Source organism: Mastigoproctus giganteus, chromosome 10, assembly GCF_048544385.1.
Source record: "Mastigoproctus giganteus isolate SK-2022 chromosome 10, ASM4854438v1, whole genome shotgun sequence".
NCBI lineage: Eukaryota > Metazoa > Arthropoda > Arachnida > Uropygi > Thelyphonidae > Mastigoproctus > Mastigoproctus giganteus.
Window position 1 is genome coordinate 123276422 of NC_143584.1, and position 13952 is coordinate 123290373.

A 13952-nucleotide genomic window follows, 5' to 3' on the forward strand; every position below is an offset into this window, starting at 1 on the left:
ATGCACTGCTGCTCCTGCCCACCTGGCTACGGAGGTGCAGGAGTTTGTTGTTTGTTATTTGGTTTTTAGGAGCATTAGCAACTAAGGCCATATTGCTCCGGGATATGCGGTGGTCATTCCCTGACCTTTCCGCATCCTCTGTATTTGGTGGTGACGGGCTCGAACCCAGGTCTATTTTTTTTTTTTTTTTTTTGATTTGGTAGTTGTTGGCGCATCGGCTTCTGTGGCCATATTGCACCTCCCAAGGTTTTTGCAGTACTTTGATCCAAGCCCGAGGCGGGAATCGAACCCGCGACCTTTGGGTTGCCGGGCAGGTACTTTACCCACTCGGCTAGCCCGGTCGGCTAACCCAGGTCTAATCACGAAGCGTGTGCTACGCATTGCTGCTCCTTCCCACCTGGCTACGGAGGCGACGAGGTGCCGGGGAAGTAAGCAATTAAATAGATGAGGCAAAGTGCCAGCAAAGGGAGAATCAATGACTAACAAGGTAGTGTAGAAAAGACACTAAACTTTGTTTAAGAAGGAAAAAGGAGCGATAGCAGAGGAATAGCATCTTCTCCCCCCCCTTCACTCAGGGCTACTTCAACTGATGTATATACACTGTACAGAGAACTATCGGCTTTCATCTTTGGATCTCCAATGTTACTCTGCAATCACCACATGCAGCTAATTTCACCGATTCTGGCCCAAGCACACAGTAAGTTGGCATGTAACCTGATTTTATTCCATAATCTACAGTTACTTTGTTTAAATTTTATACTGTATTTTGTCTTTTTGAATTCAAACTTTCATTCATTTTTCCTTTAACAAGATTTAATTGACATTAGTTTAGCTTTTTAACTCTATTTTATATTTATATGCTTATTTTTATTTATGGTTGAATTTTATTCCTTCCTTTTGGTCTCTATTGGGTCGGCTACGATGTATACGTTTTGCACGTATACATCATAACAGAAACAGAGACCCTGCTTATTGCGGTGGTTCCTACAATTTTGGCTGCTGACTCTATGAAGAAGTAGTTAAAGCCCTAGGACCAACTACTTTAGGTACAATTGTTATTATCATTATTATTTTTATGTTCATCTAATTTAATTTCAGGTTATCTCTTTTACCTTGCAGGTATTCTCAATCTTTTCCATGGTAATTACAATTGACAGGTCAGCGCCCCTACCCAATACACTGAAAATAAACATTTGTCTATATGGTTGCCTGGTTTCTCTACTATAACTAGTAGTGCCCCAGTTCCATAACCCAGTTTAAAAATTATAATTTAATACTTTTTCTTGCTTGCATAGTCGTTCAGTAATGTGATTACAGTCAGTTCTGCTATAATGTGGTATATGTGTTCCTAAAAATCTCCGCGTTATGGCATTTTGCGCATTAAAAACAACAGGGCTTATGGGGAAAACAAGGATAGGGGCAGAGCACTCAAAAAATGTTCAAATATGGTAAGTAAAACACTTAAAGTTAGAAACCCAATAAAATTGCTAACATACGTTTAAATATCTTAAATTTCTAATAAATACATAAATATTATAGTAAATATAGTGCTGTAATATACAGGATGTCTCAAAAATATTGGTATAAACGTTTAGGGGAGATAGGTAACATCTAAAAGAATGTGAATCGCATAGGAACCCATAACTGGAAACGTCACTGTAAGTCGGTACACAGTGCTGTTCATCAGTTCACTAGAGAGAAAATTTCTGGTTTACTCACTCAAACAGTAGTCGCCGCACAAAGAGCATGCATAGATATACGAACTGTGAGCTGGCAGACATGCACCTAGTGTATGGATTAGTAGAGGGCAATGGACGAGGCGCTCAATGAATTTATGGAGAACGCTTCCCAGACAGTCATGTACCGGACCACTGTTTGTTTGCGCGTGTGCATCAAAATTTGTGCGATTATGGGTCATTTAGAGGTAACAGGAGTAGTGCGGGCAGCCCACAATCGACGCGAACTCCCGTCATGGAAGAAAGTGTGTTGAATGCCGTCCAGAATAATCCTACTACCAGCACACGTTGCCGTTGCCTCTGCCTTAGGAGTGTCTCATTGCAGTGTACAGTGTGTCTGGCATGACGATTCCTTACACCCCTTTCATCTCCAGAGGGTTCAGTTACTGCTCCCCCAAGATCATCCTGCATGTGTGGCTTTTGCGCAGTGGTTTCTCCAAGAAAGTGTTCAATAAGACTTGAATTTTCCAGCCCATGTTTTGTTCAGGGATGAGGCTTATTTCACTCGGGAATGCTTATTCAATCAACACAATGCTCATGTGTGGGCTCACGACAACCCATGCGGTGTGCACCCCCATGTGACACGACATTGCTTCACAATAAATGTGTGGGCAGGTATGGTCGGTGACTGCTTAGTCAGCCCATATCTGTAACCATCCCGCATGAACTCCTCTATATATCGGATCTTTCTTGAACAAGTTCTACCAGGGTTACTTGACGATATTCCAACAAATGTGAGACGCAACATTTGGTTTCAACATGACAGGGCACCTGCCCATTATGGAAGGTGTGTTCGTGACCATTTGAACAGGCGTTTTGGGCGTCGATGGATTGGCAGGGGTGGACCCGTTGCCTGGTGCTCACGTTGCCCCATGCTCACCCAATTTATCGAGCCTTGATTTCTTTCTGTGGGGGGCCCTTAAATCTATCATGCATGAATCGCCTGTGGAGATGGAAATGGATCCCGTGGCGAGACTCGTCTGCGCCGATGCTACTGTCAAAGAAACTCCAGGTGTGTTCGACCATGTCCACCAATCCATGCTGCGTTGGTGTGACGCATGCATCGCATCTCATGGCGGAACCTTCGAGCATTTGTTGTAACATCATGAAATGCATCCATCTCGTAATCCACTGTTAATATTATGCCAAATAAATGTTTGCCACTAATTACTGTCTTGTGTCATTTCTGCTTCTTGTGCCTCTGCTACTACTTTCCCATGACGTTTCCGGTTATGGGTTCCTATGTGATTCATATTCCTTTAGATGCTACTTACCTCCCCTAAACGTTTGTACCAATATTTTTGAGACACCCTGTATACATACTAATTAATATTTCTGTTCACTGACATTTTTTTTGGATTGAAAAATTTAAAACTAAAAAAGATAAGCAACCAATAACGATGAGTATGGTATACACAAATTGCACAAGTGAAATACGGAGTAACAAGTTTACGAAGGTTAAAAAATAGGAATGAAGAGAAGGTTTTGAAATTTTATTTATGTTTTTATATGATTGAAGATTTCATGAAAGGGGAAACACATTTTGCCATAATAAAGTAAAACTACACAGAATTCCAGCTATCGGTATTATTGCAAATGCAATAAAATCGAATCTACTAACCGTTTTGCACTAACAGAAAAGCCCAATAAACCAGGAACTGCAAATTGTTTTTGTTTTATGGTAGTAACCTCCAGAAGTGTACTCCTCTGCTCATGCCTCACGAAACTTTTGTTCGAACTGAAAAATGTGAGCTCCTGTAAACATGAGTTGGCCTACAATATCTTGTGAATACAGCAAATGACAGTGTGTCTCCGACCAATACAACTACAGTAAATGGGATATATAGCTCTCACACACATTTGATATTTATTTTTTAAACTTAGTAAACTTGTATGTATTGCTGCACAGGTTGCTATGTTTAGCTTGGTGCCGGGTTTCCATTCACCTGATGTTACCCACAGTGAAATCGCGCATGAGCCAACACAAAAATCACATTATATCCGCATCGTTTCCTAATATATCAGTCGTGTTGGAACAAATTTGCGTTGCTAAAATGTGCGTCATAGCAGACTGACTGTATATCCTATTATTTTTATCAATATTATATATATATATATATATATATATAATTCAAATTAAAAACAAATGAATCTAATATCAGACAGGGAAAATAAATGCAAAATTAAATGAAAATAAAAAATAAAGGTAGCAGAGCAGCCATGACATTGCATCATCATTCTGTAATACTGGAGCAGTATTGCATCATCTTGCTTATAAAAGTACCTACCTGCTGTTATCTTTCTTCACTTCCTATTCAACAGCAGTGTGGCATATGCTCAGTTTTCTCCAAGGAAGAAAAGTGAGATTACTGCTCTTGATAGGCAGGGCTTTTCTAGCCGACATACAGCTGCAAAAGTTGGTCGCATTGAGGCAAGGTTACTTAAAAAAATTAATGCAAGACTGGAGATGTTAAAAGAAAATCTCAATAGACCTGGACTGACATGGAAAAGTAGTACAGTACAAGACAGTTTTGAAGCATCTGTGCCTCTGTGATTGTTTGTGCAAGTTCCAGAAACATAAAAACCATGTGGAAGAATCATACTGGGGTAAATGTGAGTGACACAACTGTCTGACAAAGACTTGTGATGAGTGGTCTAAAAACATATCAATCTTTTAAGAAGATCTTACTGACAAAATCCACAAGGGAAAAACAACTAACCTGTACTAAAGAACATGCTAATTGGTCAACTGAGCAAAGGAAATCTCCAATATCCTCTGATTAATGCAAATTTAATCTCCACAGATTGGATGGTAAATGTTGGATTTGGTTAGATCTAACAAAGTAATCACCCAGACTGTATTCAATCAATAGTAACGTTTCCATTGGGCTAGAAGGTTTGCGCATGCATAATAAGCAAAGGAATGGGTGCAAAATACATTTTATAAATGGATAAATGGTAGTGTCAATGGTGACTACTTGTGCAGTTCTAAAGATTTCTTAGAGTCCTAGTGGAAGGTCAAATGCAGATTATCATTAACTCAAAATGCTTCCCATAATTTGAGTTAACACATAAAGATGAAAATATGCATATTAAACCTGCATAATTTGAGGAATACCTCCTAAGGCAATTTAAACCTATTTACTTAAAATAAAATTTTTTTTTTTGCTCTTGTTTATGGTATAAAGTGATGATACTGATGCAACAAACCTTATCCTATGGTAAAATCAAAACTACTCAACTATATTTGACTTGTAATCATATATTTAAAGAATCACTACAGTCATCATAATTAAATAGTTTTACATTCCCAAAGAAAACACAAAACAGATGATTATGTGAAATAATAACTGCTTTCACTGAAGTATAAAGTGATCAAGGCCATGAAAAGGGCAAGTACACTTGATAAAACACTGGTAGAGCAGACTAGTTAATTTCATAACTACATCTCATTCTTTTCAGTTAACTCTTTCCTAATGTGGGTTACCTTTAGCATTAGCATTAGTAGAGGCATATGATGCAAGAAAGCAAGCTTATGCAGCATCATCCAAAAAAAAAAAAAATGCTCCCATTTCACCCCTCCATTCGTTCCAAATATCTGTCCAGCTCAGCCTTAAATTTATTTAGGCTATCAACTTCCACAACAAAGGGTGGAAGTCTTCCACCAACCAACTACCCGCTGGCTAAAGGTAAACTTCCGGACAACTATCCTACATCTGTCTTTCCTCAATTTGAACTTTGCCCCCTCAGGTGATTATTCTGAGCAAGAGGAAGAATCCCATCAGCATTGAGCATGCTCAAACCATTCAAGGCTTTATACCCCTCAATCAGATCACCTCGCAGGCGCCTATTCTCCAGATACTGTAATTTGCAAAACTTAAGCCTTTCTTCATATTCACTAATTCATTCACTAATCTTGTTGCCTTCTCTGTACTTGGTCCAACAGCTCTACATTCTTCTTAAAATGAGGCCTCCAGACCTGTATACAGTACTCAAGGTGTGGACTGACCATTACAAAGACCATTACATTAATGGACTGACCATTACATTATACAAAGGGATAATCACCTTATCCCTGCTAGAAAAATTCCTGTATATCATTGACAAGACACCATGAACTACTCTTGCAGACCATCTGCACTGCTCAGAAAACTTCATATCTGCCTGCACAATTACCCCCAGATCCTTTTCGTTCTCTACCACTGTCAGTGTAGTACCACAGAGTTGATACGTTACTCTGGGGTTACTGCTTCCCATATGTAGTACTTTACATTTGTCAATGTTAAACTTCATTTGCCACCTCTCAGCCCATCTGCTCAACTTTTCTAGATCCTGTTGCAGCAGCATACTGTCATTAGTGTCCTTAACAACCCTGCCAACCTTCTGCAAATGTGGACATTAAGCTTCATATACCATCATCAATATCATTTATAAATAGAGAAACAACAATGGACCCAACACTGAACTCCTGAGGGACTCCACTAATAACATTAGTCCACGATGAGCAGTGTCCATTGATTATCACTCTCTGTCTTCTCCCACTCAACCACCCCTTTATCCATAGCACCAATTTGCTGCTATGCCTCCAACGCAATACTGTTCAGCAATTTGCCTCCAACGCCATACTGTTCCAATTTGTGCAGCAGTATTCCATGTGCAACAGTATCAAAAGCCTTTCTAAGATCCAAATATACGATATCAAAATTATTCCCGGTATCCAGTTCCTTTGTGATCACATCATAGTATCCAATCAAATTGGTCAGGCAAGACTTTCCCTTAACAAAACCATGCTGTGTCCAAGCTATAACTGAAGTCTTGTCTAGATGATCCTGCAGTGCTTCTTTAACTAGTGCCTCCATTAATTTTCCTGGAAAAGATGTTAAACTCAGAGGTCTATAATTACTTCTGTCACCCTTTGATCCTCCTTTGTAAATTGGTGTCACATTTGCACATCTCCAGTCCATGGGTACCTCCCCTGAGTCCAAAGAAGCTCTCATAAATATGACTAAGGGTTTGCTTACTTCCTTTGCTGCCTCCTTTAATATAACTGGATAGATTTCATCCACCCCAGGTGCCATTTTTATGTTTATCTTCAACAATTTCTCCTCCACTTTCCTCTAACTTATTACAAAATCATCTAGCTCACAGCCAGAGTTTGAATCACCTCTGGCATTCCCCTCCCTGAATAACTCCTCATGTGTGAATGTAGATGGAAAATACTCATTTAGTTTGTTAGCCACCTGAGCAGGATCATCAACAGTCGAACCACTGATATCCATTGGAACAAACTGATTTACCCCCTTCCTTCCAGAGTTTAGATAAGTAAAGAATTTTTTGCTGTTTTTCTTTACATCCTTTGCCAAAGATTTGTCATAATCTGCCTTTGCCTGCCTAATCTCCTTTGTGACTTGGTTACAGACGAGCTTATATCATAGGCTTCCATGTCACCCATTAATTTATATGTATCCCATGCATTTTTCTTTTCTGCCATATGTCTCATTAGTTCATCTGACACCCATTTAGGCCTAAACCTTGAACAATATTTCTTAGTTGGTATGTAAAGCCTAGTAGCTTCCAAGATAAGTTCTTTGAATGCTTCCCATTTTGAATTTGCTGTTGGTAACACATCAGTTGGTCCCACCGTATAGAATTTAAATACTGTCTCAGACCACCGTAGTTGCCTTTACGAAAGCAAAAACTCTTCCCTTTACCCCTGATGGTAGTTACCTATTTGAGTATATCCCACTTCAGCTCACTGTGATCACTGCCACCTAGTGGTTCATTTATCTGCAGATTCTTAATGCATGAAGAATCACCACTGATAATCAGATCAAGAGTATTACTCCCTCTAGTTGGCACCTGAACATGCTGATGTAGAAAACAATCATCCAATAAATCCACAAAAGGCTTGCTAGTGTGTGAGCGACCAACCCACAAATTCCAGTCAGTATCTGGGAAATTAAAATCCCCCATTATAAGACTCTCTGATTTACTGGCCCACTCTATTTCCCCGTACAGTTTCTTATTATACTCATCAGAGTCATTAGGCCTATAACACACTCCTACTCTCAATTTTGATCTCCCAATACTTATGTCACAAGAATAAATGTCACAAGAATTTAGATTAAGAATAAATGAGTTTCATTGAAACGTAAGAGTGTCTGCATGAGTGGCCTGATTATTAACATAAAATTATGCTTCTCTGAAATGTGAAACCAATTCTAGAAGCTATAAGACCATCATTAGAATCTTTTATCTCAGTTGTGTAAGGCACTTGCACATACAAAAAAGATTTCATTGCACTCTGCCAATCCAGTGCTTTGGGATGAATTTTTTACTATTATATCAGCTGAATGATTATTATTATTTCTGTTCTCATATTACATTAAAGTATTTCACAAGTTTACAATGAGATATCTTAACAACCAAGCCATGGGAAAATAAAAACTGACTGTCATATTCTTCATACTTTCTGATAAGGTATGGCTCATTTTAATTATTCAAAATTGTGACCATTGATGTGCTATGTAAAATTACTAAAAAGCAGAACAGAAACAAAAGTAAATTTTTGTATAAACTATTCTAATTAATTATTCAATAAACAAAGAACACCATACATACCAAAATGCTAAAGAATATGTTCCATAAAGAACTAAGAAAGTGAAACCGAAACCAATTCCCATGTACACATATTTTCGTAGGGCAATCTTTTTCCCTTCAGTCAGTGCCCTAGTGTATCTGAAAAAAAAAAAAAAAAAAATTCAGTATTAATATTATAACAAACAGAATTCTCTTATTCCTAACATAGTAAATAAATATTTGAATAATTATAAAGTTCATTTTTCTTTAGGATAGCATTGAACACTAGAAATATCTCCTTCACAATAAAGATGTTTAAGATTTCTTAAATGCAAAGGATATAAACTATCACATAAACTTTCAGAATCCATGGTAGGTGTTGAAGTAAATGTGAAAAGTGGCCAATATCCACACAAGGTGCTCTACAGCATGATTAACCACAGATAATGGGAGTTAAGACTGCTACATAAACCCAATGTTTATGACTCATTTTGTTAAATGAATCCTTAATTATTTGTTATGGCAAACAAATCAGCTGTTCAAATTCCAAAGAATATAAGAATATATTAAACCAGCAGCAACCCAATGCATACATGCCACTAAATGACATGGGGAAATTTTTCTGTGGCATGCTGTTTGTATGATATTTTCTATATATTATATTTTGGGTAACTGATTACTGTGTACAAGTGCCTGTGAAGATTTTTAGCTGCAATGGCATTCACAAAGAAAAGGTTACTGACCCATGTGTAATGTCGAATGGAAAAAAAAAAAGAAATTCTGAACTTTTAATAGAAAAAACACTTAATCACTGTGGATAATATTTAACATTTTAAATTTTTTATAAAAACTTATTACACAGGATGTTTCACAATTAAGTACATTCCTTTGGGATGGTAATCTTAGTGGAAAATGACTATAAAAAAGGATCTTCAAATACACTATTTTTGCAGGAAGGCAACACAAAATATGTGGATAATCAGGGGATCAATGTAATTATAAGCATATCCTTCACACATTATGAAAGAAATGCCCACACATGCTTCAATTCTGGTATCTCCAAGCAACAATGCCATACATAAACTAACTCCAACATTAGCATTAGTAGAGGCATTTGATGCAAGAAAGCAAGCTTATGCAGCATCAGCCAAAAAAAAAAAAAAATAAAGTAAAATAAATAAATAAAAAATAACCACTTCCACTTCACCCCTCTGTTCGTTCGAAATACCTGTCCAGCTGAGCCTTAAACTTATTTAGGCTATCAACTTCCACGACAAGGGATGGAAGTCTGTTCCACCTACCAACCACCCGCTGGCTAAAGGCAAATTTCCGCACATCTATCCGACATCTGTCTTTCCTCAATTTGAATTTATGCCCTCTCAGGTGATTATTCTGAGCAAGAGGAAGAATCCCATCAGCATTGAGCATGCTCAAACCATTCAAGGCTTTGTACACCTCTATCAGATCACCTCACTGATGCCTAGTCTCCAGACACTGTAATTCGCAAAACTTAAGCCTTTCTTCGTAAGAGCACCTCTTCCATTCACTAATCTTGTTGCCCTTCTCTGTACTCCTTCCAGCAGCTCTACATCCTTCTTGAAATGAGGCCTCCAGGCCTGTATACAGTACTCTAGGTGTGGCCTGACCATTGCCTTATACAAGGGAATAATCACCTCCTTATCCCTGATAGAAAAATTCCTATATATCATTGACAATACACCATGAGCTACTCTTGCAGCCCGTCTGCACTGCTCAGAGAACTTCATATCTTCATAACCATCCCCAGGTCCCTTTCATTCTCTACCACTGTCAGTGTAGTACCACAGAGTTGATACGTTGCTCTGGGGTTGCTGTTTCCCATATGTAGTACTTTACATTTGTCAATGTTAAACTTCATTTGCCACCTCTCAGCCCATCTGCTCAACCTTTCCAGATCCTGTTGCAGCAGCATAGTGTCAGTAGTGTCCTTGACAACCCTGCCAACCTTCGTATCGTCTGCAAACTTGGACATTAAGCTTGATATACCATCACCAATATCATTTATAAATACAGAAAACAATAAAGGACCCAACACTGAACCCTGAGGGACTCCACTAATAACATTAGTCCACAATGAGCAGTGTCCATTGATTACCACTCTCTGTCTTCTCCCCCTCAACCACCCCTTTATCCATAGCAGCAATTTGCCTCCAATGCCACACTGCTCCAATTTGTGCAGCAGTCTTCCATGTGCAACAGTATCAAAAGCCTTTCTAAGATCCAAGCATATAATATCAAAGTTATTCCCTGCATCCAGTTCTTTTGTGACTGCATCATAGTATCCAATCAAATTGGTCAAGCAAGACTTCCCCCTAACAAAACCATGCTGTGTCCGAGCTATAACTGAAGTCTTGTCTAGATGATCCTGCAGTGTTTCTTTAACCAGTGCCTCCATTAATTTTCTGGGAACAGAAGTTAAACTCACAGGTCTATAATTACTTGTGTCAGCCTTTGATCCTCCCTTGTGAATTGGGGTCACATTTGCACATTTCCAGTCTATGGGTACCTCCCCTGAGTCCAAGGAAGCTCTCATAATTATGGCTAAGGGTTTGCTTACTTCCTTTGCTGCCTCCTTTAATATAACTGGATAGATCCCATCCACCCCAGGTGCCTTTCTTGTGTTTATCTTCAACAATTTCTCCTCCACTTTACTCTCAGTTATTACAAGATTCTCTAGCTTACTGCCAGAGTTGAATACACCTCTGGCATTCCCCTCGCTGAATAACTCCTCATGTGTGAATGTCGATGCAAAATATTCATTCAGTTTGTTAGCTACCTGAGCAGGATCATCAACAGTTTACCCATCGATATCAAGTGGACCAATCTGATTCATCTCCTTCCTTCTAGAGTTTACATAAGTAAAGAACTCTTTGCTGTTTTTCTTTGCATCCCTTGCCAAGGATTTCTCGTAATCTGCCTTCGCCTGCCTAACCTCCTTTGTAACTTGGTTACAGATCAACTTGTATCTATCATAGGCTTCTGTGTCACGTGTTAATTTCTATGTATCCCATGCATTTTTCTTCTCTGCCATATGCCTCATTAGTTCATCTGACATCCATTTAGGCCTAAACCTTGAACAATATTTCTTAGTTGGTATGTAAAGCCTAGTAGCTTCCAAGATAAGTTCTTTGAATGCTTCCCATTTTGAATTTGCTGTTGGTAACATCATCAGTTGATCCCACTGTATAGAATTTAAATACTGTCCCAGTCCATCGTAGTCGCCTTTACGAAAGCAATACCCCTTCCCTTTACCCCTAATGGTAGTTACCTATTTGAGTAACTCCCACTTCAGAACACTGTGATCACTGCCACCTAGTGGTTCATTTATCTGCAGATTCTTAATGCATGAAGAATCACTACTGATAATCAAATCAAGAGTATTACTCCCTCTAGTTGCCTCCCGAACATGCTGATGTAGAAAACAATCATCCAATAAATCCACAAAAGCCTTGCTAGTGTGTGAGTGACCAGCCCCCAAATTCCAGTCAATATCTGGGAAATTAAAATCCCCCATTATAAGACTCTCTGATTTACTGGCCCACTCTATTTCTCTGTACAGTTTCTTATTATACTCATCAGAGTCATTAGGCCTATAGCACACTCCTACTCTCAATTTTGATCTCCCAATGCTTATGTCACACCAAACTGACTCGACACTGCACTGTCCAGCGATGTCGACTGGCTTCACTTCCTTGGATTTTATGTGTTTCTTAACTAATAGCATAACCCCTCCTCCCTTCCTATCCTGTCTATCCTTTCTGTAGACATTGTACTCCCCAAATTCCAGTTCTGCATTCCTTATATCTGTGCGACACCACATCTGTGAAATCCCAACAATATCTGCCTTTGATGTTTTGAGCAATACCTCAAATTCATCAAATTTATTTACTAAACTCCTAGCATTGGTGTACACGCAAGTATACATGCACCTGCTCTTCCTCTTAGCCAGCATTTAGATTGCACTTTGTAGAATGGATAATATAATACAGTTCAGTGGAAAATTCACAACACTAAAGTTGATTACTACAGACCATACTACTTTTAAGGGTTTTTCCTAATTTTGATGCTCTGAAAATCACCAAGGGGAGGGTACATTTTCCAGAAGATTGTATTGGATTGTGTTGTACAAATCAAATCCTGAATAGCACTCCCTCCCCTCCTCCTCTTCCAATTTGCTTGCAGGATAATAAAACATAGTGAAAATCCAAGGGAGAGAGAGACCTTGCACTGCAATAGAGACTAGTTCATTTAGCTTCACTTAAAAATAAAGTCTAAAATTCCTCACATTATCATCAAGAAGACTCCAGTTTGGACCTGTCCATAAGTAGCAAAATCACCATCACATCATAAAGGCTGGTTTTGCATTAATAGAATCTTTAGCTCCAAAATCTTATTCTTGGGCAGAATGAGGATTCATTCTGGCCAAGAATAAGATTTTGGAGCTAAAGTCTATTTCTTGTGAAACACACTTTGTTTATGAATAGGAGTGTCTGCCGATGAGTATTAGATGGTTCAGAAAACTGCTAGCCTTGGGGAGGTATATAAACTAAATTTAATGGCACCAACAAGTAAAGGTGGTGGACATCATTATTGCAATTGATTCGGTCCAGAAATAAAGATTGTGAAATATGCACTAAAACCTAGAAAGTAGAAGGGGGGATTACAAGTTGTGTTAGATTATGGGACATGCAATTATATGGATGTACTATGAACACAAATATACAAATACTTACTTGCTTATACACTAAGACTAGGAGCAAAAGAAATAAATATGAAGAATTTGAAATACTGGTAATATCATCAAATGCTAACAAAATAGAAACATCAGGCACATGGTGTGTGCCTGATGTTTCTATTTTTCCATCTAATACTCATCAGCAGACACTCCTATTCATAAACTATTATATAGGGAATGCTGAATTTAAATATGGTGTATGAGTACAATGTCTACAGAAAAGATCTACATAATGGGAGGAGTAATTATGTTTTTGGTTAAGAAGCACACTGATTCCAAAACAGTACGTCCAACAGACACAAGTTGTCAGCGCAATACCAAGTCATTCTAGTGTGACAAGCATTGGAAAAACAAAAATGAGAGTATGAATATGTTATAGTGCAAATGACTGTGATGAGTATAACAAACAACTTTACAGATAAACTGAATAGGTCAGCAAATTAAAATTTTTTATCACAGGGGCAAGATTTTAATTTTATAGACATCAACTAGAATTCACGAGATGGTCAGTCACCCACTGATTAGGAGAACAATTCTGGATTTGCTGAATGATTTCTTTCTACATCAACATGTTAGAGAGGCTACAAGAGTAAACAAAATCAATTTGAAAATCTTGAAAGTCAATTCAGATTTCTTGAATTGATTATCAGCATTAAGAATCTTCTGGAATTTACCTTAATTTTTTTAAATTAAGGTAAATTTTGAATTTATTGAACTTCAGAAAATAGAATTTTCTGAAGTTCAATAAAAGGGGGGGGGGGAAATGAAAGTAAGTACTAAGCAAAGGAATTCTGCAGGGAAGGTATTTTGTTTTCATAAAGGCAATTACAATAGTCTTAGACATCTTTAAAATTATTTTCAGC

At 38.1% G+C, this 13952-nt stretch overlaps 1 protein-coding gene across 1 annotated transcript in view; it reads right to left on the bottom strand.

The window, feature by feature from the left end:
* Window positions 1–13952, bottom strand: part of LOC150079264 (ATP-dependent translocase ABCB1-like) — a 350147-nt gene that overhangs the window by 299640 nt on the left and 36555 nt on the right. The window contains exon 5 of the mRNA XM_090383010.1: window positions 8358–8474. Coding sequence (XP_090239136.1) covers window positions 8358–8474 — 117 coding nt within the window. The remainder of the gene's footprint in view (window positions 1–8357; window positions 8475–13952) is intronic.